Below are 25,497 nucleotides of genomic sequence, written 5' to 3' on the forward strand. Positions count from 1 at the left end.
TTATACAGACAGTTAGAATCTCAGCTGCCATAAAGCAGGGCAGGACTGCTGCTTACAATGGGGATCAGATAGGATCAGAGCCACTGGGACAGAATGCTCTGTTATACAGATAGCTAGAATCTCAGCTGCCATAAAGCAGGACAGGACTGCTGCTTACAATGGGGGTCAGATGGGATCTGTGCAGCCACTGGGACAGAATGTTCTGTTATAGAGATAGCTAGAATCTCAGCTGCCATAAAGCAGGACAGGACTGCTGCTTACAATGGGGATCAGATAGGATCTGTGCAGCCACTGGGACAGAATGTTCTGTTATACAGATAGCTAGAATCTCAGCTGCCATAAAGCAGGACAGGACTGCTGCTTACAATGGGGGTCAGATGGGATCTGTGCAGCCACTGGGACAGAATGCTCTGTTATACAGATAGCTAGAATCTCAGCTGCCATAAAGCAGGGCAGGACTGCTGCTTACAATGGGGGTCAGATAGAATCTTATTGTAGATTATAATTTTCAGTATCATATGGCAAGAACACTCTCTTACGCATTAGGCTCTAGTCATGGCAATACATTCAAACTTTGCCATGGAACCACATAACAAACACACCAGACACATCAGGATTTGTTTTGTTTTGTTTTTTTAATTTGGCATTTTGTTATTTGCATTTATATTAAGCAAAGTGCATCTTTTTTATTTTTCTCGTTTATACACATTGCACAATACATAAATAATGATGCTTATAAAACGTCTTTTATATTTACAAGTAATAATATATTTATATATATAACATAAAATACAATTTTTTTAATAAATCTCAGTTTTTTTTTTTTTAAGGAGTCCATTTTTTTGTCCTTTTGTGAAACGTGTTTTTTTTTAATCCTTTTCGGGTTTTTTTTTTTCCAAAGCACTACGTTGCGTTAAGTTCCAAAGAGTGCCCTTTTTTTTCTTGATCGTTTAAACTTCGGGATTTAGAAAAATAGCTTATGTTAAACATGCTCACTGAGCTAGGAAAATGCTAAAGTTACCACACTCCATGTATGATATTAAGAGGAAATGAACGAGGGAAAAAAAAAAAATTAAATTGAACCCTTCCCTGTGCATAACGTGTACCTTATAAAGGAGAAGAAAGTAAAGAGCAAATACTGTATGTTTCATCTCAGACATATTCATGAGTTGTGTATACACTGTGTCATTGAAAGAAATAAAGGCAAAGTTAATTTCCCCTTGTAGGGGTTGTGGGTCTTGGAGGATAGTCCCTTACTGAACATTGGCTTCCGAGATATTGTTAGACTACAAGTCCCATAATGCCGGGAGTTGTAATTCACCAACATCATGGTCATATTTGCATTATGGTGGAGGTAAAACCAGCAACCAATCAGGTCTCCCAGAATAATTTCTGGAACCTATAATAAAAAGAGGCATTGCCTCAATGTTCCATATTTAACATATAAGGGATTACCCTCCGCCTGATCCACAATTCCCTGTATTGCAATTGAGATCATGAAGTCAGGGGATTAACTCCTTTACTACCGAATGCACCTTTGAGAGTCTAGGGGTTAAGGACCATGCCTGAAATTGTGATTCTCACAGAATATACATATGCAAAACAATAAAAAATAAATAACGTGTTAACCCTTTCCACCAAGGGGACTGAAATAACATGGAGAAAGGTCAAGTTGGGCAGTTATCCTGTAATGGTCTGTTTAAAACAACAAACCGCATGTCCAAGAAATTGGATTATTTGATTTTCTTTTTTTTTTTTGGGGGGGGGCAGGTAACAGCATGGCAGTTTTTTTTTTTGGGTTTGGTCTTTATCGGGGATATAGGACAACAGATCACTGCAAATCAGACTCCGCAATAATGTTTACACCTTGGGTCGGGAGCGGACCTGGAGAGTGATCCATGTGAAATGTATAATTACCAGTCGTGAATAAAAGACATTGGTCTGAAGAGTCTGCAGTGCTCGTTTCGCTATAGGACAGCAGAAATAGTAGCAGAGCAACCTAAGGTGCCTTTATTATTATTATTGGCCTTGCCGTTGCTTAGCAACAGCATCAGCATCCTTTCCCGTTATCCCTGCAACGGATAAACCAATAAAAACACCTTAGATGTCGCTCTAAAGTCGCCCACTAGAATACTTGATACAGCCGTGCCCTTACTTAGGAGATGGGAGGCGTAGTAGTGGTCACCCATATGCAAAAGAAAAATACTGAATTCAGCCCAGTCCTAACCCCCCACCCTAGACAAAAATATCTTCTATTCATTGCACAAGAAAGCGGTCGATACCCTCCCCCAAAAAAAAACCATTACAAGCACACTCCACGCGTTGCCCAAGCACCCGTCCCCTACCCGGGGCAAAGCTCGGCCTGAAGTCATTCACACAGGCAAGAACAGAATGAGAAAAAGGTCATTCTTGACATAAGCTATTTCTCAAAACGAACAAAAAACGTAAAAACAAGTCCGCGGGAAGAAGCAAGCACTCAGGAGGAAATATTAGCAGCAAAGTAGTTGAGAGTCCAGATGTCCGCTCGTGTCCGAGTCACCGGTTATTAAATATCACCTCCAGCCAACACGGGCAACTGCTGATAAACTGTCTCGTGTAACATTGGCCCCAGCCTTTGACGAAGCTTATCTGTACAGTAAATCCGGTCCATGGTTGTTGCATGAACTCGTGGTCATTAGGTCTCTGCAGACTGTAAGCCTTCTCATAGTCAAACGCTTTGATGGAAAATCCAGGGAATACTTTATGGACCAATAACGTCCTAGAGTCTGGGTTGTCCAGTGTGGCAGACTTGATGAAGATGGGGTAACTGCTACGGTTGTAGACCCAGACGCCGTCCACTTCCTTGGTCAGCTGGATGCCGTAGCCGATTTTGCTGCGGACCTTCTGCACCAGCTGACTTTTATTGTCCGAGTTCAACTGCCCAAGGCAGAAGCCGTTCCCTTGAGGTAGATCATAGAAGATATCCAGGGAGGGCTCTTGGACAGAATATAAGCGACCCACCCTCGTTTTCTCTTCCCAATACGCCACCATGCACCAGTGGGACGGGTCCCCAGTCTCGTGAAGAAGTTGGGAATCTGTTGGGGTGAAAAGAAAAAAAGAAGAGGATTAAAATTAGGATACAAAAATAAATCAATAAAAAAAGCATTATAGAAAATATTCAGACACAGAGGAGACTTGGCACACAAAGCCTGGTACCTTGTACTGTCTAATTGTACTGTAAATACAAACATACAGAGAAGGAATGTTCTGGGCATACAATCCTCTATAGCCTTCTATATGTATTACACAACAAATGTGTTGAAATTCAGAGATACTTGTCCTACGCACAATAAAAGCCATTGAGCTCTAGAACTCTGATCTTTTTAATTGCAACTGCCAGCCTAATCCATGCTGCTATTTGGGCATCCGGCTTTCATTTTTTTTTTTTTTTTTTTTAGAGGGGCCAAATAAATGAAAGGCAGAGTATTATCTTTAACGCTTCTTTCTGGAGCCTCGGTAATAAAAAGGTATAACTCAGACGTCAGATGAATTATAGATTTAACCGAGCCTATTAAGTCTGTGGTTTGTGGTGTGCAGGGTGGAGACCGGAAGTCTTGTATTTGTTAGCAAAAGTGCACTCAGCTTTTCCCTGCAAGTTTCCTCCTGACAGCTAGAGAGAGAATTCGGCACAGTACAGGGTCTCCTTTGGTATTTAGTAGGGCTCAGGGTGCAAAACAAGCACTGCAGGGCCCCCCACTAATAAAAATACTACTTAGGGTCACATAACAACAGCTGAGGGCCTGCAGATTTGGCATTTCAACTGTGCCACCATCTTGCTTTGGCGAAGAAAAATACTGCTCTTTTGCACCCTATTCACACAGACACTGCACCCAGGGCTTTAACAAATGGGGTGCCAACCTTCATGCCAATCAACCATTTGCGTTTTCTGCTAAAAAGGGAGATTTTATTTAAGTAAATGTCTTGATTTGTTTTTGGGGTTAGTAGTTGTGGGTGATGGGGGGTGGAGGACAAATATTCTGCATGAAATAAGCAGGAGGAATTCAGACAAGCTTAGGTGTGCCTGGTCGCCTCTCACACAGCCCCCTTCTCGGTGCCTCACAATACTTTGTTTCAAATATCTTTATCCCACTGAAACCTGGCACTAAAACGCAGCAAGCGGTGAAAGAGGGAAGAAAAAAAAAAATTTGTGGGGAGGGGTGCAAAGGAGGGAGCGGTGGGGGAGAGAGCGTTTAGGGAGGGTTTTTGTTGGTGCAATCGGATCAGGTTACCTTTAACCTAACCTTTTGAAACTACAGTACTTCCATGGAGAAAAGAATTTATAAGTATAGGGGGATTCAACCCCCTTAAAAAAAAAAAAAGCCCTAAATAAAGCGATTACTTATTATATAAAAAGAAAGAAAACGATTACAGCACCTTTAGGTGCCTAATAACCCAAACACAATGCACCTATAGGTCTAATTCTGATTACACACAAAATGCACACAAGGCGGGCATGCCACCCCTCATTATGCCAAGGCTTCTTTCTTGGAAAGCACGGTTTCGGCTGCAAACAAAATAAATGCATTCTGAGCAAAAAGCAGGAAAAAAAAAAAAAAAAAAAACAGGTCAGGAAATGTCTATAAAAGCGAGGCTGTAGGCACCCTATTGCGTGAAAGAAAATCCTTAAGCCTGCATTTTTGCCTTTCATCTCCAGGGCCCGCCTGTACACCCAGCAATTTTCAGACAGACGTCAGTAAGGAGAAGTTTTCAGATTATGGTAATTGCCTGCCTCAGATAAATTGCAGGCTATGTGCTGGCTCCGTAACCCCTTCCTGCCTGGAGACATACCACCATTAAAAAAAAAAAAAAACAATTTTGAATATAGATAGATAGATAGATAGATAGATAGATAGATAGATAGATATGTGTAAGGCCTTATACTTATCATACTATGTGGCAGCCCCTACTCACAAGGTCTATAGGAAGGAATGTTCTGGGCACACATTAAGTTACATTATAGGGAGAGATTTGGGGAAATTGCTCAACTGCTCTTCAAGATATTCCTGGAAATTATGGCTCCCAACGCGGCTTGAACTGAAAGATCTAGTTTTAGGGGAGCAATATGGCAACTCTTTGCTTCTACTAGTATATAAAATATACTGGAAAAGGGTATATATGCTGTGGATATTTCAGGCCGAAATAGTCTAAATTCACAGTAAAATGAGTCTCTTTCTGCCGGGCTCTTTTGTCCCAGAAAAAAAAAAGCCCATTTTATATTTGTTTTTGGGAGTGGGAGGCAGCAAAGAAAAGAAACCGTGTATTGACTGCACAGAAGTAAACTGTTCACCTTTCAGATTCTGTTTGATCGCCGCTGAGGGATGGATCGGCCGCTTCCAGAATGAAGCGAAAATTCTTTCAGAACCACCAGAAATTCTTTCAGGTTTGTTTTTTGTTTATTTTCGTTTCCTATTCCCACACCCAAAACTTGAAAGAGCCCCTTCCAGGAAAGGAGGGAGGGTGGGCGAATGGAGCCCCCGGGTCTCGGTGTTTGTGTATGCATTAGTGGATCCCACATTACAAGAAGTGCCCGGCCGCTCACAAAGGCGTATTTAATTGACAGCGCGTCCAGGCCGAGCCATTCTGGCGAGCAATGAAGAGCCCATTATGGGAACACTGGTAGCAGTTCATGAATGAATCTCACCAGCTTTTTCAATGACACGAGGCCCAAAGACACTTTTTTTGAAGGGAATAGCCAAATGAATTTTTTTTTTTTTTAATGATTCGGAGCCAAAGTACACTATAAATATGTCGAGTAAGTTCCGTTTTGAGGGACTGGCTTGTTGACTGGGTGTCTAGTCATGAATTCCAAACAGAATGCTAGAACTGTGATTTGCTTATGAATGGCACGCTCAGATAACGCGCTTCCATAGGGCTCCCTATCAAACCTTGGCTGCAGATCATTAGGGAGTAGTTTAAGGAGTCATTAACATGGCAAAGAGAAGAGATATTTACAAGAATGGAATGGAGATTTTCCCCTTCTGGCTTTGGGCAACAGAAAAAAAAATTTAATTAAAGGAGTGGTTCACCTTTAAATAAACTTTTAGTATGATGTGGAGATTGATATTGAGAGACAATTTGTAATTGGTTTTCATTTTTTATTATATGTGGTTTTCTGTTTATTTAACTTTATACTCAGCAGCTCCTCAGTATGCAGTGGGAGCCATCTGATTGTGAAGGTCCAAATTACCCTAGCAACCATGCATTGACTTGAATAAGATACTGGAATATGAATCGGAGAGGCCTGAATAGAAAGATGAGCAATAAAAAAAAAAGTAGCAATAACAGAGAATTTGTTTTCTAGATGGGGTCCCTTGGAAAGCTGGAAAGACTCAGAAGAAGGCGGCAAATAATTGAAAAAAAAAACAACCTGTAAATAGTGAATACCAATTAGAATGAGCTATTCTAGAACATATTAAGTTAACTTAAAGGCTAACCAACCCTTTAAAAAATGAATTTGAGGCAACCCAAAGCTTTAGGGGGGCAATTTCACACGCACATCTGAATGAACTCATCAGCCTATTTTACAACTGGGCCAGTGTCTCTTTTTTTTTTTTTTCTGACTGTAGACAGGAAGAAAAAAAAATTACACGTGTAACAAAACAAACCGCTTGTTGCCTGTCTCCAGTGGTTAGAGAGGAGCCAACTGAATTTTTTTTTCACTTCCTCTGTCCCGGGATCCAAAGTATCATCAACCCATGTAAATTATAGAGCGTTCTTTGTAGGATAAAGCTAAACTCTGCTTAATAGCAAAATGCCTTAGAGGACGGGTGGGAAGCTTAAGTGAAGCCAAAAGCCATTCACCATTTATTCTCAGTGTGTGCGAGGCTGTTTGTTTAACCCTTTGCTGCTGGGAATGGCTCGCAGCACTCATCTTAAAAAAAAAAAAAAAAATTCCAAAAAAGAATATTAGGTTTTGAAATGGGGGAATTTAACTATATGCGCCCTCCTTTATTTGGCAACTGGCTATAGTATACTGTATAAACTACTAGTAGTGCTTTCTTGCATTACTTATATAAAACCAAATAAGCAGTAAATACAATACCAATGAATACAGACCGAGAAAAAAAGCCCCTTAAGGGTTGAATAATTAAAAAACAAGCAGACAATGATCAAACAAAGAGCTCATGCAAATGAAGCTGCCTGCCCTCCAGCCATAGGAAGGGGCTGCTTTATGCAGCAAGAATAGAAGCCTCCAAATTCAAAATAGGTGGGACTACCTGGGGCCCTGCAGCAGGTACATAGCAGGGGGAAGTAGCATTTATATCGGTGTTGTGCAACCCGCAGCCCTACAGCTATAGTCAGCATCACCCGCCGGCGACAGCCAAAGTCCAGTTCCCTTATAATGATTTCTTAATTGGTAACAGTCTGTCTCAGAAACTTTCATCCCATTCAGCAAACACACCCCGAAGTTGTGAACTAGCAAAGCGTGCAAAATCTAAAAAGTGACTAATAAAGTAATAGGATATGCCGTGCGGTTTAGCTGGCCACAGTGTACCTTTAAAAGTCAACAATGGAAACAGAAATAGCCTGTACCATCAGAAGTCAACAAATCTGCTGGGCTGGAAAAAAAAAAAAAAAAAAAAAGCCATTGCTAGACAGAGAGCTGAATAAATCTTACAGTTATAACAAAAGCAGAGATAGAGTCCAAGAAGAAGCCAAGATGGCTGCCCCTCAATTCCCTTCCTTATTGAGCGAGTACAGCAAGAAAATAGATGGAAACAAAAAGCAAAATACAAAATCAACAGTAGGAAAAAGTCATGAACTGAAATGCAGGAAGAGTTATAAATATGAAAAAAAAATAGTATATGTATATATATTTGTGTTTGTTAGATGACTGGAAGCAGCCATGATTGTTTGGTCAAGATTGCATCCTTCACAGACTACATTGCATTGTAAGGAAAAATGGCGGCATACTTGCCCGGCTTTCAGCGAAATAACTTATGAACACAACACATCTCTCGGACAAACAAATGCTGCTGTACAGCAAGATTAGTCGAGCAAAACAGATACTGTTGTCTAAATCTATAAATGGCAGGGTTCCTTTAAGACGGGGTTACTTTTGGGGCACCAAAGTAAGATTGGGGGACAGCGTTGTGCCCTAGTAAGCCATAGAAGATGCTGTAGGTTAAGGTTAATGAGAGTTGTAGTTCTTAAACAAACCAATAACCCACAACTTTAAAGATACTAAATTTTAAAAGTATTTCTGTGCAATGGCTGCATTCCTCTCAATAAATTCCACTGCTGCATCGTTCCCTACCTCCCCCTACCGCCTTTTTTTTTTTTTTTTTTTTGTTTTCATAAAATCTCCAGCCCGTCTGACACCGGGCAGCTTAGGGAGTAGGGGAAAGCAAAGAAAAAAAAGCAGCAGCAGTCAGGTTGGAGACGGTATGCAGACTGAAAAAGTTAATCATTACTTGTGTCTGCATGTATAATCTAATCATTTCTCCTAAGCACATGTTCAACTCCCATCCACACGCACGCTCATGCTCACACAAATATTCCCTCTCTGGCTTTCTTAGGAAAACCCCAGACACATTCATATACAATCGATTGACAGCAAAATCATTTCACAGCAAAGAAAATTTCCAAAGATAACACAAGGCTAACAGTACAGGCACAGTCAGAATTTAAGGGCATGTTGATATGAAATGCAAGTGACTTTAGGGTGTCGAAGAAAGCAGATGTAAATAGGAAAGTAGGGGACAGTTGGTATAGTAGAGCATTTTGGAGACAGGAGGACAAGAGACAGTGGACCACTATGAAGATTCTAGGCCAGGATGGGAACAACCCTAGTTTATATTAATAATTGGGCTCTACAAAGTTTGTTTGGCTCCGGGCCTTACTACCGCTAAAGCCAGCCCTGGCTTTGAAATAAACATGGCATTTCCCCTTCCTTCAAAGTCAGACTACTAAATTCTGCCAGTAAAAGATTAACAGTATGTCTGGATTTGGTTACCCATGCCAAACATACAACGATGAAGTAAAAAGGAAGATATACATCATTGAGGTGTATAAACTGCCATATTCTTTGCTTCAATCTTGCACTTCTCCATAACCTGGAATAACAAATCTTTCCAAAAGATAAGCACATAAGAATGCCTCGGGAAAGACAAGTATGAATACAAATATACAACTAAGGAAAAGAACCCAGAAAATGAATGTTCCACGCACACAAAAAAGGTATCCAGTTATGCCACACTGTCTAAGAAAAACAACATGGCAGCTCCGGCCTTTACACAAATACACGCACAGAAGGAAGGCTCTGTATTCTTGTTTTATATTTGAGTAACTTTAGCCCAAGTCTTCTCGCAGTTGCATACAAAAGCCTATTTAGCCAACACGATCCCCTTTCATCTAGGCAAGTTAACGGCCAGAGTCATCAAATACTTCTTATATGATTTAAGAGAAAAAAAAAACCCCTTGCCTGGTAGAATATCTTTAAACGAAATGGAAGAGTCGTCTAATTACCTCCTTGCACTGTAATTTGAAACATGTGTTTGCACACAGCTGCCATGCCATCCAGCGACCATCAAACGCAAGCTCACTGATTAAGCTGGTGTCACATCGATTCAGTCCAGATAATATATCTGTGGCTCTGCACGCTGAGCAGGGGGGAGACTGGCCTTTTTTAGATGAAAACCTTTAATATTGGACAAGCACGGAAGCCAGCCATTCCTGATCAAAACCACATTGCCTGCCTCCCCATAACACAAATGCTACAATTTATTCAGCGTAAGAAAGCGGTTCCAAGGGAATGGCATCTTTATGGACATTTAACAAAGGGAGAGCGCAACCTCCTCCTTCGTATATGCAAAACAGTATGGTTTGAAATAGTAGGTTACACTTCCGGGGGTTCATGTTTTTATGGCCCTACAAATGGCAGCCACCAAAGCACAAAAGGAATCCTAGAATAGACCTATTATGTTGGGATCCCAGTATCCAAAGCCATAAACACATTGTAAACAAAAGATGCAGGGTTAACAGTCTGCCCTATATGATTTAAAAAAAAACAAAAAAAATAGGTAGCAAACAGTGTGCACAAGAAATACCAACGTTTAACATTTTCCATAAGTGGGAAAATGCTCTGTGCACACAATACAACATGGCAAGCGACATGGCAGCCCTACATACATGTACAAACACAGCTATGCAGAGAGGAATGTCCCTTTAACATTGGACTACGATGCCCTTGTTCCTTACAATTTAAGTGGGAATAAAAGGAAAAACCTAATTTTTATATATATATATATATATATATATATATATATATATATATATATATATATATATATATATATATATATATATATATATATATATATATTTCGATTGTAATTAGCAAACATGATGAAAAGCGTTTTTCTAAAGTCCACTGGAAGAAAGGGAGAAAAGATTGCTTTTATTGTTATTCTAAGGATTATTTAACTGCAGGAGAAGCATTTCACTCAGCTGCCCCCCTTTCCCAGCCCCTGGCGGCTTGTGTGTGTGCTTTAGTCTCATTACAAGGAATGTCCTGGAGGGGCGTCTTGTCGATTTTACAGCCTGGGATAAGAAAACGTTTGTCTGGCTCTGTATCACTTAAGGGCTTTACTTATTAACTGCGCCTTTCGTTTTATCAAGAGAGGAAAGGCTTGTCATGTCCTCCCAGTTAGTCAATAGAGCTGGAAAAGGCACCAGTAACCAGTTGTCTTGTTTTCTTGTTCACAAAAGCCAGTCCTGCGCACAACATGAATACTTTATACTAACCAATGAATAACAGCATAAGTATGATAAATATTGTTTCTTGCTGAGTTAAAGGTGCTGAGGGTGCTGCATTGATAAATATTACAAATACTGACTAGGCCCTTCAAGAGTCAGTAGCTTATTAGCCAATGTGTGGGGGCAAACCCACAGCATGTCCCTCATATCTGGCAATCCCAATTGGGTAAGAATCCCAATTGGGTAAGAACCGCAATTGGGTAAGAACCGCAATTGGGTAAGAACCGCAATTGGGTAAGAACCGCAACGGCCTGTTGACCACCAGGTCCACCACAGTGGTCTAAGAAGCACAGCAAAGGCAGCACCCTAACTTTATTGCAGCTGCCATCCTTTTAAATTAATATGGGATATTCTGGGGACCATCATGGATGCCGAATGGGGCTATTTCTTGATTCTGCCATCTTATTCCCATATGACCCACACTTGCATGCACTGTGGGTATGTCACACTGCCAGGAAGAGTAAATGCCATGTGTAGTACTTAGATCTACAGCCTATTGCTCACTCTCTTCTAATTAATGAACTCCAGAGAAGCCGAAGCTAGCAGGGGTTCAGACAAAAGTCAGTCACGGCTAAAGCTATTGTTGCGGATTAGACGGTGGCTGCCCATAGTCTGGCCTCTATGTGTGATTAATCTCATGGAACAAAACAAGCCATTTAGTCTCAGAACAGCAAAAATGTCCCACTGAGGAGGGAAAAACAGACTCCAATGTAAAGTGTGTTGATTTCACTCACTAACAAGAAAAGAAACAAAAACAGACAACATGCATTCGGTCTCTGTCACACAGCCACCAATAGCATTACGCAAGGAAGTCACATGATCAAGCACCACCATCTTGTAAGAATGTGTCCTATTGGTGGCCTTGCCCTCACATGGAAAACTAAAAATGGCTTCTTCCTTCAACACTATAGGCCTGAACATTAGCCTGTAATATCATCCAAAGCTACTTCTTGCTATCACACACACACATATTAATCAACAGTAGCTTTTCTATCTTCCATGGAGGGGTAGATACTAGTCTAGGAGCAAACGAAAAACTGAAAACAGTCTTTTTTGTTTTCAAAGTTAAACCCAAGATAATGACATTGGGTGGGGACCTGTGCGAGACTCAAGCAGCCAAACTGAAATTAGCTCTCAGCCAACAGTTTCCTTGGCCTCAAACTTCGGGGGAAGGAAGCAAAAGTCATGAAAGATCCTTTAGAAAAATGAGAGGTAAAAAAAAAAAAAAAACAGCTCCAAAGCAGCTTAAACTAGAGGTGACCTCTGCTAATAAAATATTTAAAATAATACAAATAAAATAAAGTCCTCCGACATTGAATAAAAGCTTTTTATTCTCTTTCTTGAGAATGTTAAGTTTTTTTGGCACTGTTTGTATAAAGGAATGATGCCATTTCCTCCTCCTCCTCATTATTTCCTGTTAACCAACAAGGTGAAAGTTATTGCCACAATGAACTGCTCCTACCCCCAGGGCAATTAATGCGTCTCTTTCACACTATGGGAAGCTTGATTCGGAGTATTCACCGCATGCAGTGCTGGGGGTCAGTCGTTACTAAATATATCAGCTCATAGAATTATGAATGTTAAAAGAGGTTTCTTTTGCCTTACTAATATTTCTCATGTCAATCACTCTGCTGATTAGTTTCATTAAGGGCTCACAATTCTGTCTAGGGCAAACAGTGGGTCATATATTATCATTTTGGATCTGTGCAGCCAATGGGATAGAATGCTCTGTTATACAGATAGCTAGAATGTCAGCTGCCATAAAGCAGGACAGGACTGCTGCTTACAATGGGGATCAGATAGTATCTGTGCAGCCACTGGGACAGAATGCTCTGTTATACAGATAGCTAGAATCTCAGCTGTCATAAAGCACGGCAGGACTGCTGCTTACAATGGGGATCAGATAGGATCTGTGCAGCCACTGGGACAGAATGTTCTGTTATACAGATAGCTAGAATCTCAGCTGCCATAAAGCAGGACAGGACTGCTGCTTACAATGGGGATCAGATAGGATCTGTGCAGCCACTGGGACAGAATGTTCTGTTATACAGATAGCTAGAATCTCAGCTGCCATAAAGCAGGACAGGACTGCTGCTTACAATGGGGATCAGATAGGATCTGTGCAGCCACTGGGACAGAATGTTCTGTTATACAGATAGCTAGAATCTCAGCTGCCATAAAGCAGGACAGGACTGCTGCTTACAATGGGGATCAGATAGGATCTGTGCAGCCACTGGGACAGAATGCTCTGTTATACAGATAGCTAGAATCTCAGCTGCCATAAAGCAGGACAGGACTGCTGCTTACAATGGGGATCAGATAAGATCTGTGCAGCCACTGGGACAGAATGTTCTGTTATACAGATAGCTAGAATCTCAGCTGCCATAAAGCAGGACAGGACTGCTGCTTACAATGGGGATCAGACAGGATCTGTGCAGCCACTTGAAGAGAATGCTCTGGGAAAGAATGTTCTGCCATAAAGCAGGACAGGACTGCTGCTTTGTCAGTAAACTTAAGGAGATATCAATATGAATACACTTCCCTATGAACAGAAACTGAAATTAATTCTGACCACTCCAGAAATGCAAACACAATTCAGAGATTTTAGAGTTGTTTTTCGGCAGGTAACCATTTACCTGTCAAATTCATTACACAGACCTTAATGGCACCAGAGGACTCGAGTATAAGGGGGAATGCACTCTCTATTTATTTGTGTGTCCCGGACTAAAGTGAGTGTGTGGATCAGAAGGCTATATCTATGCAGCTGAAAATAAACTGCAAAGGAAACTGCTGTGAGACAGTAGGCAGTCAGCCAGACTGCTATGTGGGTCATTTAATCCTGCTTAAGTAAGATGGTGGCGTTGGCAGTGACCCCTGTGTGGCCTGTTAATTTATTCCCCCAGGCTGCTCACTGCCAGGTCACTGCGAGACGGCACCAACAGGAATGTGGCATTCACCTTTCAAACTCAGCAGATGACTGGGTGCCAAGTGGCTAGGAATAGGGCAACGTGTAGTTCAGCAACAGAGCCAGTGCTTTCACAGGGTGCAAAACTCCATTATAAAATTGTATTTGGGGGTAAATGCAAGTCCTTAATAAAATCAAGTGGTGGGAAAGCTGCAACAAAGTAGGGGGCCAGAGAGAAATCTAAATGTATTTTTCTTCCATATGATACGTAACTCCCCTTAGTCTTACATAGCCCACCCTAGCTGCTTGAATCAGAAATCCACCAGAAAGGGGAAGAAAAAAAAAATCTCAGAGGCCAAGAGCTACACAAAGAGCTTGCCAAGTCCCAGACAGTATTTCTCTCCTTCACCGGCCCGCCGGCTCCCAGCGACAGTCAGATGATGTGCTGTTTGCTAAGGTACACACCGCCTGGCAGGCAGCCTAGCTTTATTCAGACCCTTTAACCCATGATAAATATGTCTGGATTGATGTGCATAAGTCCTTATCAGCTTTAGGTGCTGCTAAACTACATCTCCCAGAATTCACAGCAGGCCAATAGCATCAGACAATGGGGAAAAAAACCACCAAAACCAACTTTCCAAACTCAGCAACTTGTACAGCATGATTTATATCGCATCCAGATATTATAGAACTGCAACTCCCAGCATCCTGCTTTGTGACAAATCAACGTACTCTGCCAGATTTTGCCTGACACACAGAAACGACCCACTAGCAACTATACTGTGAATGCCCAGACTTTGCTGCGGCTCACAGAGATGCCACTGGGGATCAAAGGCGCAGAAAAGCATTTCATGCCTCTCTGTTATGTCACAATGAAACCCGAGTTGGATACACAGCAGGTCTTTTGTAGGAAGCATGTACATACATTAATTCCAGGTGGGTGCAGCATTAAAATCACTGAAAAGCAGGACTGTGTATAGGGCATTGGGTTATATCTTTATTCCCCTGAAGGAGCAAAAAGCACAAAAGTATATAAAAAGTCACATATACTTTTAGCATTGCCTGGGGTCCTCCTCGTTTTGTGCTCTGGCCTATAAAGAAGGGGGGGGGGCAGGAGAATAGACGCAGGATTATGTAAGAAAAGTTGCAAAAGTTTAGGTCTGTCGCCCATAGCATCCAATCAGATGCCCACTTTAAATAATTGACAAGTAAATGCTGCCTGGTGATTGGTTGCTATGAGTCACTAGACAAGGAGCAAACTCTGTGCCTATTATTACATTAGAGCCTTACCCTACACCATGTCCCATCCCCTGCTCAGTATAATGTAACAGAAAGCTTGCAAGATGTAAAACATGAGCCATGGCAAGAACAAAGGCCCCCATGACATCATTACCCCATAAATTCTCTACGAGGTCAGAACACACACACACAACAGTACGTGCTTGGCCCCATGGAGCCCTTTAAATTCTTGGGGCCCCACATCACAGCATCTAAGCTGCACAAAGGAAAATGGCTTTACAAACATAACAAACGGGCATTTGTACTGTTCTACCGTCGTTGCTGAACTACAACACCCAGAATCCTCTGGCATCTGAGTTAATGAGAGAACAGAGTACATTATTTCTGACAAGGGACGGTCCCCACAGGAGGGATCATTAAATAAGAGGACTGGCCACAAAAGCTGTTTTCTGTTCCAAGATCAGCTTCTTTTAAGAGAAACAGGAGGGGGGGAAACGTTCCTGAATGCAGCATGAAAGGGCAGCGCCAGTGAATTAAAAGGTCACCCCTGTGCTTTCCAAGAGGAACCAGTTTCTTTTGTAAGGGGGGCCCCAGGGATTCGATTTTTAGCATCCACGTTATTTCTTCCTTTGCCAAAGGAATCAAGTCTCTGGCTCCAGCCTCCCGAGTTCCGACCTTTCTCCAAACCCCCCTGAACTGTGCCCCATTGATTAAGCCAACTCAGTGAGGCAGGGCCCAACCAGGAGTCCTACGGGAGGCGGTAAAGGGGGGAAAGCGTGTATAAAGCAAGGCTCTGATTGGTCACGGCCAGAGTCTCAGAAATGTTACTTACACTTTAGTTTAGAAACTTCAGAGCATTATAGGGAAGGGGGGGGGGTTGTCTACTTTCTTGGAGCCAGAATGTTACAAAATAAGCATAATGAACTTAAAAGGGGTGTAAACCCAAATACAACACCTTGTTTAAGCAACAGTCTTGTATTCATTAATTTATTCAAACATTTTCAATCATTTACCATCACAAGTCTGTCCTTAGCTATTCTCTGCACTGCTGGATATGACTACATGCACCATAGAAATCAGCACCTCTCCAGCCAAAAGGCAACAGCACACAGTAAGCAATTGCCCCTCCATAGTAATCGCCCTGACCCTGCTGGTGCATTAGAGGGTCAATATTTCAGCAGCAAAATCCTGACCATTTATCTTCTTATAAAAACCAGCTGCTTCAAAGAATTATGGGTGCCAGTCATATGAAATTTCCCTACTATAGACCAGAGAGCTCAGCAAGACGTCTGTACACATTATTCTTTGTTCTAAAGGGACATGTACAGTACATACAAAAAAAGAGAGCAATTCAGTTAGCCACAATGTAACCAAAACTGAAGAATAAATTAAAATAGTAGTATTTTTTTGCCAGTCGTGTAGCCCGGGGGGGGGGGGGGGTGGTGAACATTAAAGGACTGAGGAACTGTACAGAATGGGGTGCTAGTAAATCAGACTTAATGTAAAACAAATGCTCTTTCATGTGGTAGCACTTGGCTTTGTTTCATGGCTTACGCAGTTAACCCAATTGCTTCATGGAGCAGCCTTGTCAGCTCCCCCTTAATAAAGGGAAGGCCGGATTTCCACCGTAAGCTTCTTAAAAGCCAAGGGAGGAAAAGGAATTCTAACTGATTCAGTGTTCTAGGTGCTCAAACTGTTCAAGTCCCCCAGTTATCCCCTGGTAACAAAATAGACAATTTTAACAGAACTTAAAATATATTCGGGGTATAGAGGGCACCAGGAACGGTAAACAACCATGCACAACACAAAACACCCCTGATCCAAAGTCTCCAGCAGAAAGCATCTCTTTTCGTGCTCTAGAACCCTACTGCATTGACTAGATCACACTGTATCATCTAGAACACAAGCAGACACACACTGGTGGGTTCATTGAAGAACAAGAAGAGTTAAATCACATGATAAAGCACCAAAACCAGCACTTCCTTTGAAACCCTAAGAGCAGAATGAAGCCCCCAGGGCAGAGAAGCGAGACTTTTCCATAAAGGTTTGTATCCTCGCCATTTTTTTTTTTTATATATATTTTAAAGCACCAACATTAACAAGAAGTTTTAAGCCGACGACATCTGGAAGTGAAATTATACAGACTGCTGGTGCCTCCTGGCAGAATTCTTAATGAAGACTTGGGAAGAATTTACTGAGCGTTTCTGCTTTTAATTTTTCCTCCCCCCCCCCCCCATAGATGGGAGTCTGCTTTCCCATAACAGGCCAATTAAGATCTGCGCCATCCTGCGTTATACGCGCTCACTCACTGCACTCAAATTCTATGTTACCTAATAAAAATGCCAACTGCACCCAGAAAATGTTTTTAGCGTGCCAATAGTCTCAAGAATCAGAAACAACCTTTTTTGTAAATATTATTTCCACTCCAGTTTCCAACGTTTGCACTGCTGTCTGTATGGCTCCATTCATATCCAACCTGGCTACATCAGTTGTCTCCAACAATCTAATAGACACGTTACATGATAATAAATACCAACAATTAGCAGCAACCAGTGCTCTTACCTGAAAGCCCCTCAGGGGCCAAAAAATTTGTTCCCCCTGTTTCTGTGGAGGAAGGGACAGAGTCTGGGGAATCCGCTGTAAAGGAAAGGAAAATATGTCAATAGTGTTGCCAGTGTACAGTTATTGACAAATACACAATATTTTCATACCCCCATGGGTTAGTATAACAATCAACAGATCCCAATGTAGGAAGGTATAAAAGTATAAATCAATGACCCACAATGCACCTGCACCTATTTCTGTTCCAGCAGAAACACAGTATAATGTAGCGGCTGACTTCAAAAGTCAGAATTGCCAGTGCAGAGAAAAAAAATGAGATGGACATTGCTATTCAAAGTCTGGGTTTACATCCCCTTTAAATGAGGCAAAGCAGGAGTGCCAACAGGAGAATAAGGTTCTAACAGGATATACTTAATCAAAGTGGGAACAATGCAGAGCTCGGGAAGTGCCATTGGCCCGACGTGGACATTGGAATTGGTGGTTTAAGTGGCTCAGGGAGGCGTTTGGTGCACTTCAAACAACTGCTGTTCTGCCGCTCGCAGTTATAGGCTACGGTACCGGAGTAAGATCCAAAAATACATTCCATGAACACCAGTACTGCCTAAGGGCCCTTCAAAAGGGGTGGTTACCTTTAAAATAAACTTTAGAATCATATAGAGAGTGATAAGCCAAGGCAATTTGCAGTCGGCCTTTTTATTTGTTCAGCAGTAATCTAGCTGCTAGGGTACCATTTAACGTAGCAACCAGCTTTGAAGGACGGCCCCAGCAAATAAATAAAAGAGGGCCTAAGTATTGAAAGTAAAGTGACAAAATAAGAATCACAATAACATTGATCCCTCAATGCCCCCCCTATAGCATTTTATATTTGAAGCTGAAAAGAGGCAGATTTGGAAGGCGAATAATTCAAAAACTATTTAAAAAGAAGACCAATTGCAGTTTCTAGGAACAATCCATTCTACAAAGGTAAATTCCAGAATGCTGTAAGCGCAGTAATAGGAAACAGACCCAGACATTGTCCAGAATTCCATCCAGTGGTCTGGCCTGGAAGTTGCCCTTTTACAGTACAAAGGTCCGGGCCTTATTGTTCAAACGAGTCACAACTCCCAGCATCCTCTGAATCCACGCCTTTGAGTTTTCCTAATTAATTTTTTTTTCTCCTCTTTTTCAAGCCATTATGATTATTAAGGGCCCAGACAGTAAGGCTGCGCTCCCTCTTCTTGTTAAACTGGTTATGATTTCAGCGTTGTTCTATTTCCAGGCAAAGCTGCTGCTTCTCACCTAGTAACGTCACATAAATAGACGGAATACACATCTTCCTGCCCAAACTCCCTGCTGAAACACAGGCTTTAACCCAATCCATTCCACGGAAGCAAGGTATGTGTGGGGGGGCATCTGAGCATCGCTGGGTATGGCTTTCAAGGAAAAGGATAGTGGTGCCGCTGTGTTTTCAGTTTGAAGTCAGACCCCAGCGGTACATTGCAGAGCAGCCATGAGAGGGCCACAGCCTCCTCTAAATTACAGAATAGCAAGACTAGTGGATAAATTGGCCTTTACATGAAAGGTATCTGTTTTAATGGAAACGACTTTCCTTCACTATATATATATATATATATATATATATATATATATATATATATATATATATATATATATATATATATATATATATATATATATATATATATATATATATATATATATATATATATATATATATATATATATATATATATGCACAACTGCATTTATACATCAGTGGGAGCTGTCCTATTGCTTTCCTCTGGATAAAGCTCTCCTGAAAGCTGGTGCTATGGCAGCTTCCGCTCATGTGTGTCCAAGCGAATAGATGGGAGAATAAATATTCTGTGCAAACAAAGCGTCTGGCACACATATAGAGTAACGCAATGCTACACACAGACACACACACACACACACTGGCGACAAGGGGAAGTAATATTTCCCCTTACTTCCTAACACATCTCAGCAGAAAGCAAACAACACAAACGAATGAGAGACGGACAAGCTTCACTTTGCCCCACTGCAACATCAATCTGTTATGCCCAGCCGGCAGGTCAACGCAATCAATGCGACTTCCTCGCAATAAATGCCATGAACTTTCCCCGGGCGCCTGACTCTCTTCCTGTCAATCCGGGGGACTTTCCTTTAGTGCAGCAGGACACACAGCTCCATGGAGGCCTCTTTATTCCACATCTCACTGCCTCCGTGTCATCACTTGCTAATGAAGCCAAAGTATCACTCAGCTCCCCGGGACAAGGGAAGACAGCGAAACAGACGCGCCTACAACTCTCTCCAAGCGGTAAGGGGAGTGTGATTAAATTCAGAGGTGCAAGCTTGTTTTGTGGGAATGAAAAGACAACTGTAAAGGGGATGCAAACCCAAAAATATAGAAAGAAACTCTAATCCTAAACTACTTTTCCATATACATTAACATTAACTACTACTACTTTTCAATGGTGTTGAAATTATTTGCAAATGTTTAATTTGCTACAGTATCTGTTCTGACTCCTGAAACATTGTAGCAAAAGCAGCTGATTGAGAGAGCTGCTACATTGTCTCCAGCCAGAAGACAGAATAATAAACAAATGCTGATTTCAGTTGCAGTAACCTCATCCTTCAGCCCAAATCCATGGCCTTCTGACTTGAGGGGCTCTTAGCAGGGGGAGCCCTAGAGTTTGGGAACCTTTATTTGATTCCATTCTATAGCGAATACTGTGTCAGTCTCCTATGGGTGAAATGTGATGCCTTGTCAGAAAGGTGTAAATCATTGGCTTTATTGCAGGGGAAATGATGGACGAGCCTGGTTTACTGCCTGTGTGACATTAGGGCATAATCACAAATAAAAGAGCTCACACGGATCAATATGCAGAGGGGCATCATTCATCTCCGCTCTGTGATATGAGCGGACTTTTGTGGCCGCTCCCTGACATTAGACATATTGCTGATATATATATATTTATTTCAGTGAGCCACAATCTTATTTGTCTAACAAGGTGAGCCAGATGCCAGGCACAAGTTTTATTTGTCCCTCTCCAAGCGGCTCGACAGTGCTGGTGCCAACTAAAAATGGGTTTCGGTTCTGGCAGGCAGCCCATTCATTAGCAGCAACAGGCATTCCAGGTCCTGTTTTAACCCCATTTTGCCCAATTTAACCCCACCTTGCCCTAATGCTGCCATCTTACCCTCCTACACCTGTAACCGCCCCACTATAGACATCAAAAACATATGCCAACAGGCAGCCACATTGTACATGGGCGCACATTAGCCAATGAGAGTGCAGCTCTAGTGCAAAAAAGGTGAGATTCCAACATGACATCACTGCACTGATAATTGCATTTTGCAACTGCTGCAAACAAAAAAAGTGTTGTTCTGTATATATGTTGTTTATAGCTATCTATCAGAGTGTAAGCTCTTTGGGTTAAGGCAGTCATTCCAACTAAGCACTAATCCTCCTACAATACATGTAAACCTAATTCTTTAAAAGTTATATAAATTTTGACCCTTGCTGTTTGTGCTTGTAAAGCACTGTGTACAATTGTGGCAATATATATATATATATATATATATATATATATATATATATATATATATATATATATATATATATATATATATATATATATATATCCCCAAATCTCCCTAGAAATGTGTATAAAAAGGGGGAAAAAAAGTCCACGTTACATGAGGATACAAAAAATCTGAACTATGCTGATGGCATAGCGAGCGGTCCAGCTGTTGCATAACTACAACTCCCATCATCCTCTGATAGAAAGTTAAGAAAAACAGTATTACAGAAACTCACAAAAAAAGAGCTGTGTACAAACTCACAAGTGAGCATGAACCAATTGCAGTGGGAATAGGAACTGTATCATTTAGAAAAAAATCACAAACATGTGGGGGTCACTAATAGTGAACAGGTGAACCCCCCCCAGATAAACACAAAATGACACTGGATACAAGGGACCCCAATACTAACACACAATGAAGGAGAACGCCATAAAGTCACAAATGATGAGAAGTCACAAATGTCACCCAAAATGCCCTGATATCAACACAGGGAAGTCACACACACACAAAAGACACAAATCTGTATTAAAACCGAAGGGAACTGTATCCAGCCCAAGATTTAGAGGAGTCAGAAAACTCAATTCCCCAGGAAGGAGGGGGGAGACTAAATAAAAAAAAAATGAAGTTGTCAAGATCAAGAAGACACAAATCTGGGGCTCCATAAAGCCGTACCCCCTTGTACAGGCTGCCCCTGATCAAACAGCCACAAAATGAAGAACAAACAGTCACAAAATGAAGAAGAGAAATTAAAAAAAAAATAATAATAATATAAAAAAAAAAAAAAAGTACTTACCAGTGGGTTTGAGAAAGTCCATGGGGTATCTGGTGTAGGGAGGTGGGGGAGATTCTGCAATGGAAAGAAAAAGAGAGAAAATAAAGGCAGGTCCATGAGGAAAGGGAGAAGGAAAAAAAAAACTGGAGAGATAGAGACTTGTGATAACACTGGCATTCTTCTAGGCAAACTGTTTGTGTAAGCCCCGGGGGTGAGAGGCAGGGCAGAGAGGCGGCGATCGCCTTGATATTTAGCAGAGAGATAAACAATAGCTGCCGCCTGGCGCCAGCCCTCCCCGCTATCAGCTCCTACAACTGTCTGACCGGGGGCTCTGCTGCTACTCAGCCAAAAGCGCTCCAGCCTCTCCAGATAATCCTCTGCTGCTCCAACGCCGACCATTTAACATTTCACAGAGGCACAAGATAAAAGGACCTTTTTTTATTCTTTCTTTTTTACACCCCCTCCCCCTCTCTCAGAACTGCCCCGATTTAGATTGTCAATCTTTACTGTACTTCGCCGGGGAACGACTTATACATTAGATACAGCCGTGCGCATTCGCTGCGTAAAGTTACGCAAAACAAAGTTTCTTTTTTTTAATCAAAAATATTAACTCTGCCACCCCCATCACTTGCACTGGGGGCTAATAATAAACCTAATCTGGAAAATAGGAAATATAGGGGGGGGGCACAAATTATAAAAAAAACATACAGTGAGAACAGAAAGAAACAAAAGCCACAGGAATTAACCATAAAGTTACATCTGCATTTCTTCAATACATATTTAGTAAATAAATGTAGCAAATAAATGTAATATTCACGTGCCAGAGGTAAAAGTGAGGGAGGCCCCCCGATTCATTGATGGGGTGATGAATGAAATGACAGTTGTACACTACACACACCCCACTGGCAGTCAGTAAATAAGTAGGTCACTACACTGGACTCTCATAGGGAAACAGCAATAACCAATAATGACACGACCTGACACCCCCCACAAATCCAGCTGAGCATTTGAGGTGCCACATATAAACAGGTCTCCCTGATTTTAGCCCAAAAGATCTCACATGGAGGGGGCAGGTACCTTTTGAGGACAATGGGGAATATTTTAAGCTCTGTGGCAGCTGATACAAGTCACCCCACATTCCCTGCGAGCCCCAGATTCGCTGTCAGGATTTAAACACAGAGTAAGTGAACCAGAACAGAATCACACAGTGATAATCCCAACTGCAATTGTTACCGAGACTTTCTGTAAATCAGCATGGCATCTCTCACCCTTGTCTGTGTGCCCACACTATGCCCATTATAATCAAACATGAGTCACCGGGTCAGTTACACCCAAGGCAAGATAATAAGCGCTGCCTACAGCCATTATACTCACTACAGCCATTATACTCACTATATTCACTATAACCACTAAAGCCATTACACTCACTATAGCCATTATACTCACTATATTCACTATAGCCATCATACTCACTATAGCCATTGTACCCACTTTAATTAATATACCCAGTCCAAAAGGTATTCCCAATATAGCCATGGATAAATATGGCGAGGGTTTGGTCGCCCTGAGTTAAGGAAACTGGATGGAAGTCCTGTGCCCATTTAAACCAGGTATAACTATGCCAATGAGTAAGTGAGTCCATGTATTACACCCAAATACATTCTGAACCCCAAAGGCTGATTCCCCTGCACCACAGACAGACTCTCTGACCCACATCTGTACCAGTGTCCTTACAGAAGAGAATGGCAACTCCAGTAGCAGTGTCATGTGTGTGTGTATCATGTGTGTGCCAGTAGTAGCAGTAATAGTAGCAGTAGTAATAGTAGCAGAAGGAGTAAGGAGGGCACGTACCTAGCTCGCACAGTCTGCTGAGATGGTGGGGGTTGCAACAGAGCAGCTCCGGGTTGTTCTTGCCATAGGAGTCGCAGCAACTAAGTCGCTTGACGTCGGACGAGTGCCTGAGATCCGGCCACCTGAAGACCTTGCAGAGGAGCAGCGGCAGAGAGAAGGCTTGTTGCCCGAGCCTGGAGTCCAGCTTGGCCGCGGGTAACAGGAGACAGGGGCTGCGGGCTCCCCCTTTACACTCCACCGCCTGCAGCAGCCCCTCCAGTTGCTTCTCCTTCAGCTTCTTCAGGACACAATGGGCGAGCGCTTTCAGTTCTGCAGCCTCCGAGCCCACCAGCGCCTTCCCGGGCACCTTATTCGCCGATTTGCCCAGACAGCAGCCGCCGGCTCCATGCGCCCTCTCCCCGCCTTCCCCTTCCCCGTTCTCCCCGGGAGCTCGACTCCTCCAGAGTCGCCGGACGAGCACCGATCGTTTGGTCCTGAACATGCGGGACGAGAGCAAGGCTTCCCGGCTAAAAAACGTGCATGTCGCCCGCAAATCATGAAGAATCCTGGATCCGAGGCCGGACAGAGACCAGCAGCAACAGCAGCTCGGAGGGGTCGGGAGGGTCGGGGGGAGCTGGGGATCCGACAAGCCAAAGTGACCTGGAACATGCGCCAGTCTTTTAGGCAAAGAGATCCTGATGCAAAGTGTACGGGGGGGATCCGAGCGGCAGCACCGGCGGCAGCAACAACAACAACCAGCCGCCTCCGCCTCCCCGCGCTCCTACACCGACAAACAACACTGACCGGCGGCGCATTGAATGGAGCGCAATCTGCGCCGGACCAGCGATCTCTGTGGCATTGAAATTAAATCCTCCACGTGCGGAAAGCAGATTCCCCCCCACAACTGTTACATCCAAGTGGGAGAGGAATGAGGCTCTGCCAGTGTATAATATATATATATAATGTGTCAGATCATCCCTATTCCATTGCCAGCCTCGCGCCTTTAATCCACAGCACAATCCTTTATCCGGCCGCTCAGTAAGAGCGAGGGGAAAAAATAAACTGGGATTTGTCTTTTCCTCCTTCTCAAAGGCTGATCCGCCCCGTCTGTGTTATGGAAATGTCCGATCAAATGAGCGACTGGGGGAGGGGCCGAGGGGTCGCAGAGGAGGAGCCGGAGGAGGTCGCAGAACCAGCGCAGGAGACACAGGGGAGATCACTGGTATAGGGACTGGGGACATCCTCTCCCACAGAGCTTACACTCACTGCACGTCTCCCTGTCTCTCCCAACTGTCTCTTTCTCTCTCCCCCCTCCCCTGTCTGTCTATCCCTCCTCCTTTCCCTGACTGTCTCTTTCTCTCCCGGCTGTCTCTCTCTGCCCCTCCCCTGTCTCTCTCTCAGTCTCCAGTAGGCAGTGGCGCGGCCCGTCACGTGGGCGTCTAGACACCCTGTCGCTTTAAAAAAAAAATCCTACAGCTTGTGTTGCGCAAAGAGCTCAAGTTACTGAAAGCTCCTCTTTTATGTCCCACTCAGTCATATGTGTGTCAGTGTAATATTCATGGGAGGGGTATAAACTCATTATGGGAACCAGCTTGTCATTAACTGTAAGTACCTCTGTATAATGTCTCACCTGTCCCACACTATATACACCTACACCTGCCCCATGCTATATACACCCGCCCCACACTATATACTCCTGTCCCAAGCTATATACACCTGTCCCACGCTATATACTCCTGTCCCACACTATATACACCTGTCCCACACTATTTACTCCTGTCCCACACTATATACACCTGTCCCACAC

General features: G+C 42.7%; 1 protein-coding gene across 2 annotated transcripts; it reads right to left on the reverse strand.

The window, feature by feature from the left end:
• Positions 1–616: 616 nt before the first annotated feature.
• Positions 617–25,034, reverse strand: smad7.L (SMAD family member 7 L homeolog). Of its 2 annotated transcripts, NM_001087548.1 has the most exon segments (4): positions 863–3,074; positions 17,504–17,578; positions 21,882–21,935; positions 23,712–24,707. In NM_001087548.1, coding segments are annotated over 4 exon segments (1,149 nt in total). In that variant the 5' UTR covers positions 24,193–24,707; the 3' UTR covers positions 863–2,535.
• Between the last annotated feature and the right edge of the window lie 463 nt (positions 25,035–25,497).

The sequence above is a fragment of the Xenopus laevis genome, chromosome 1L (assembly GCF_017654675.1).
Source record: "Xenopus laevis strain J_2021 chromosome 1L, Xenopus_laevis_v10.1, whole genome shotgun sequence".
Taxonomy (NCBI): domain Eukaryota; kingdom Metazoa; phylum Chordata; class Amphibia; order Anura; family Pipidae; genus Xenopus; species Xenopus laevis.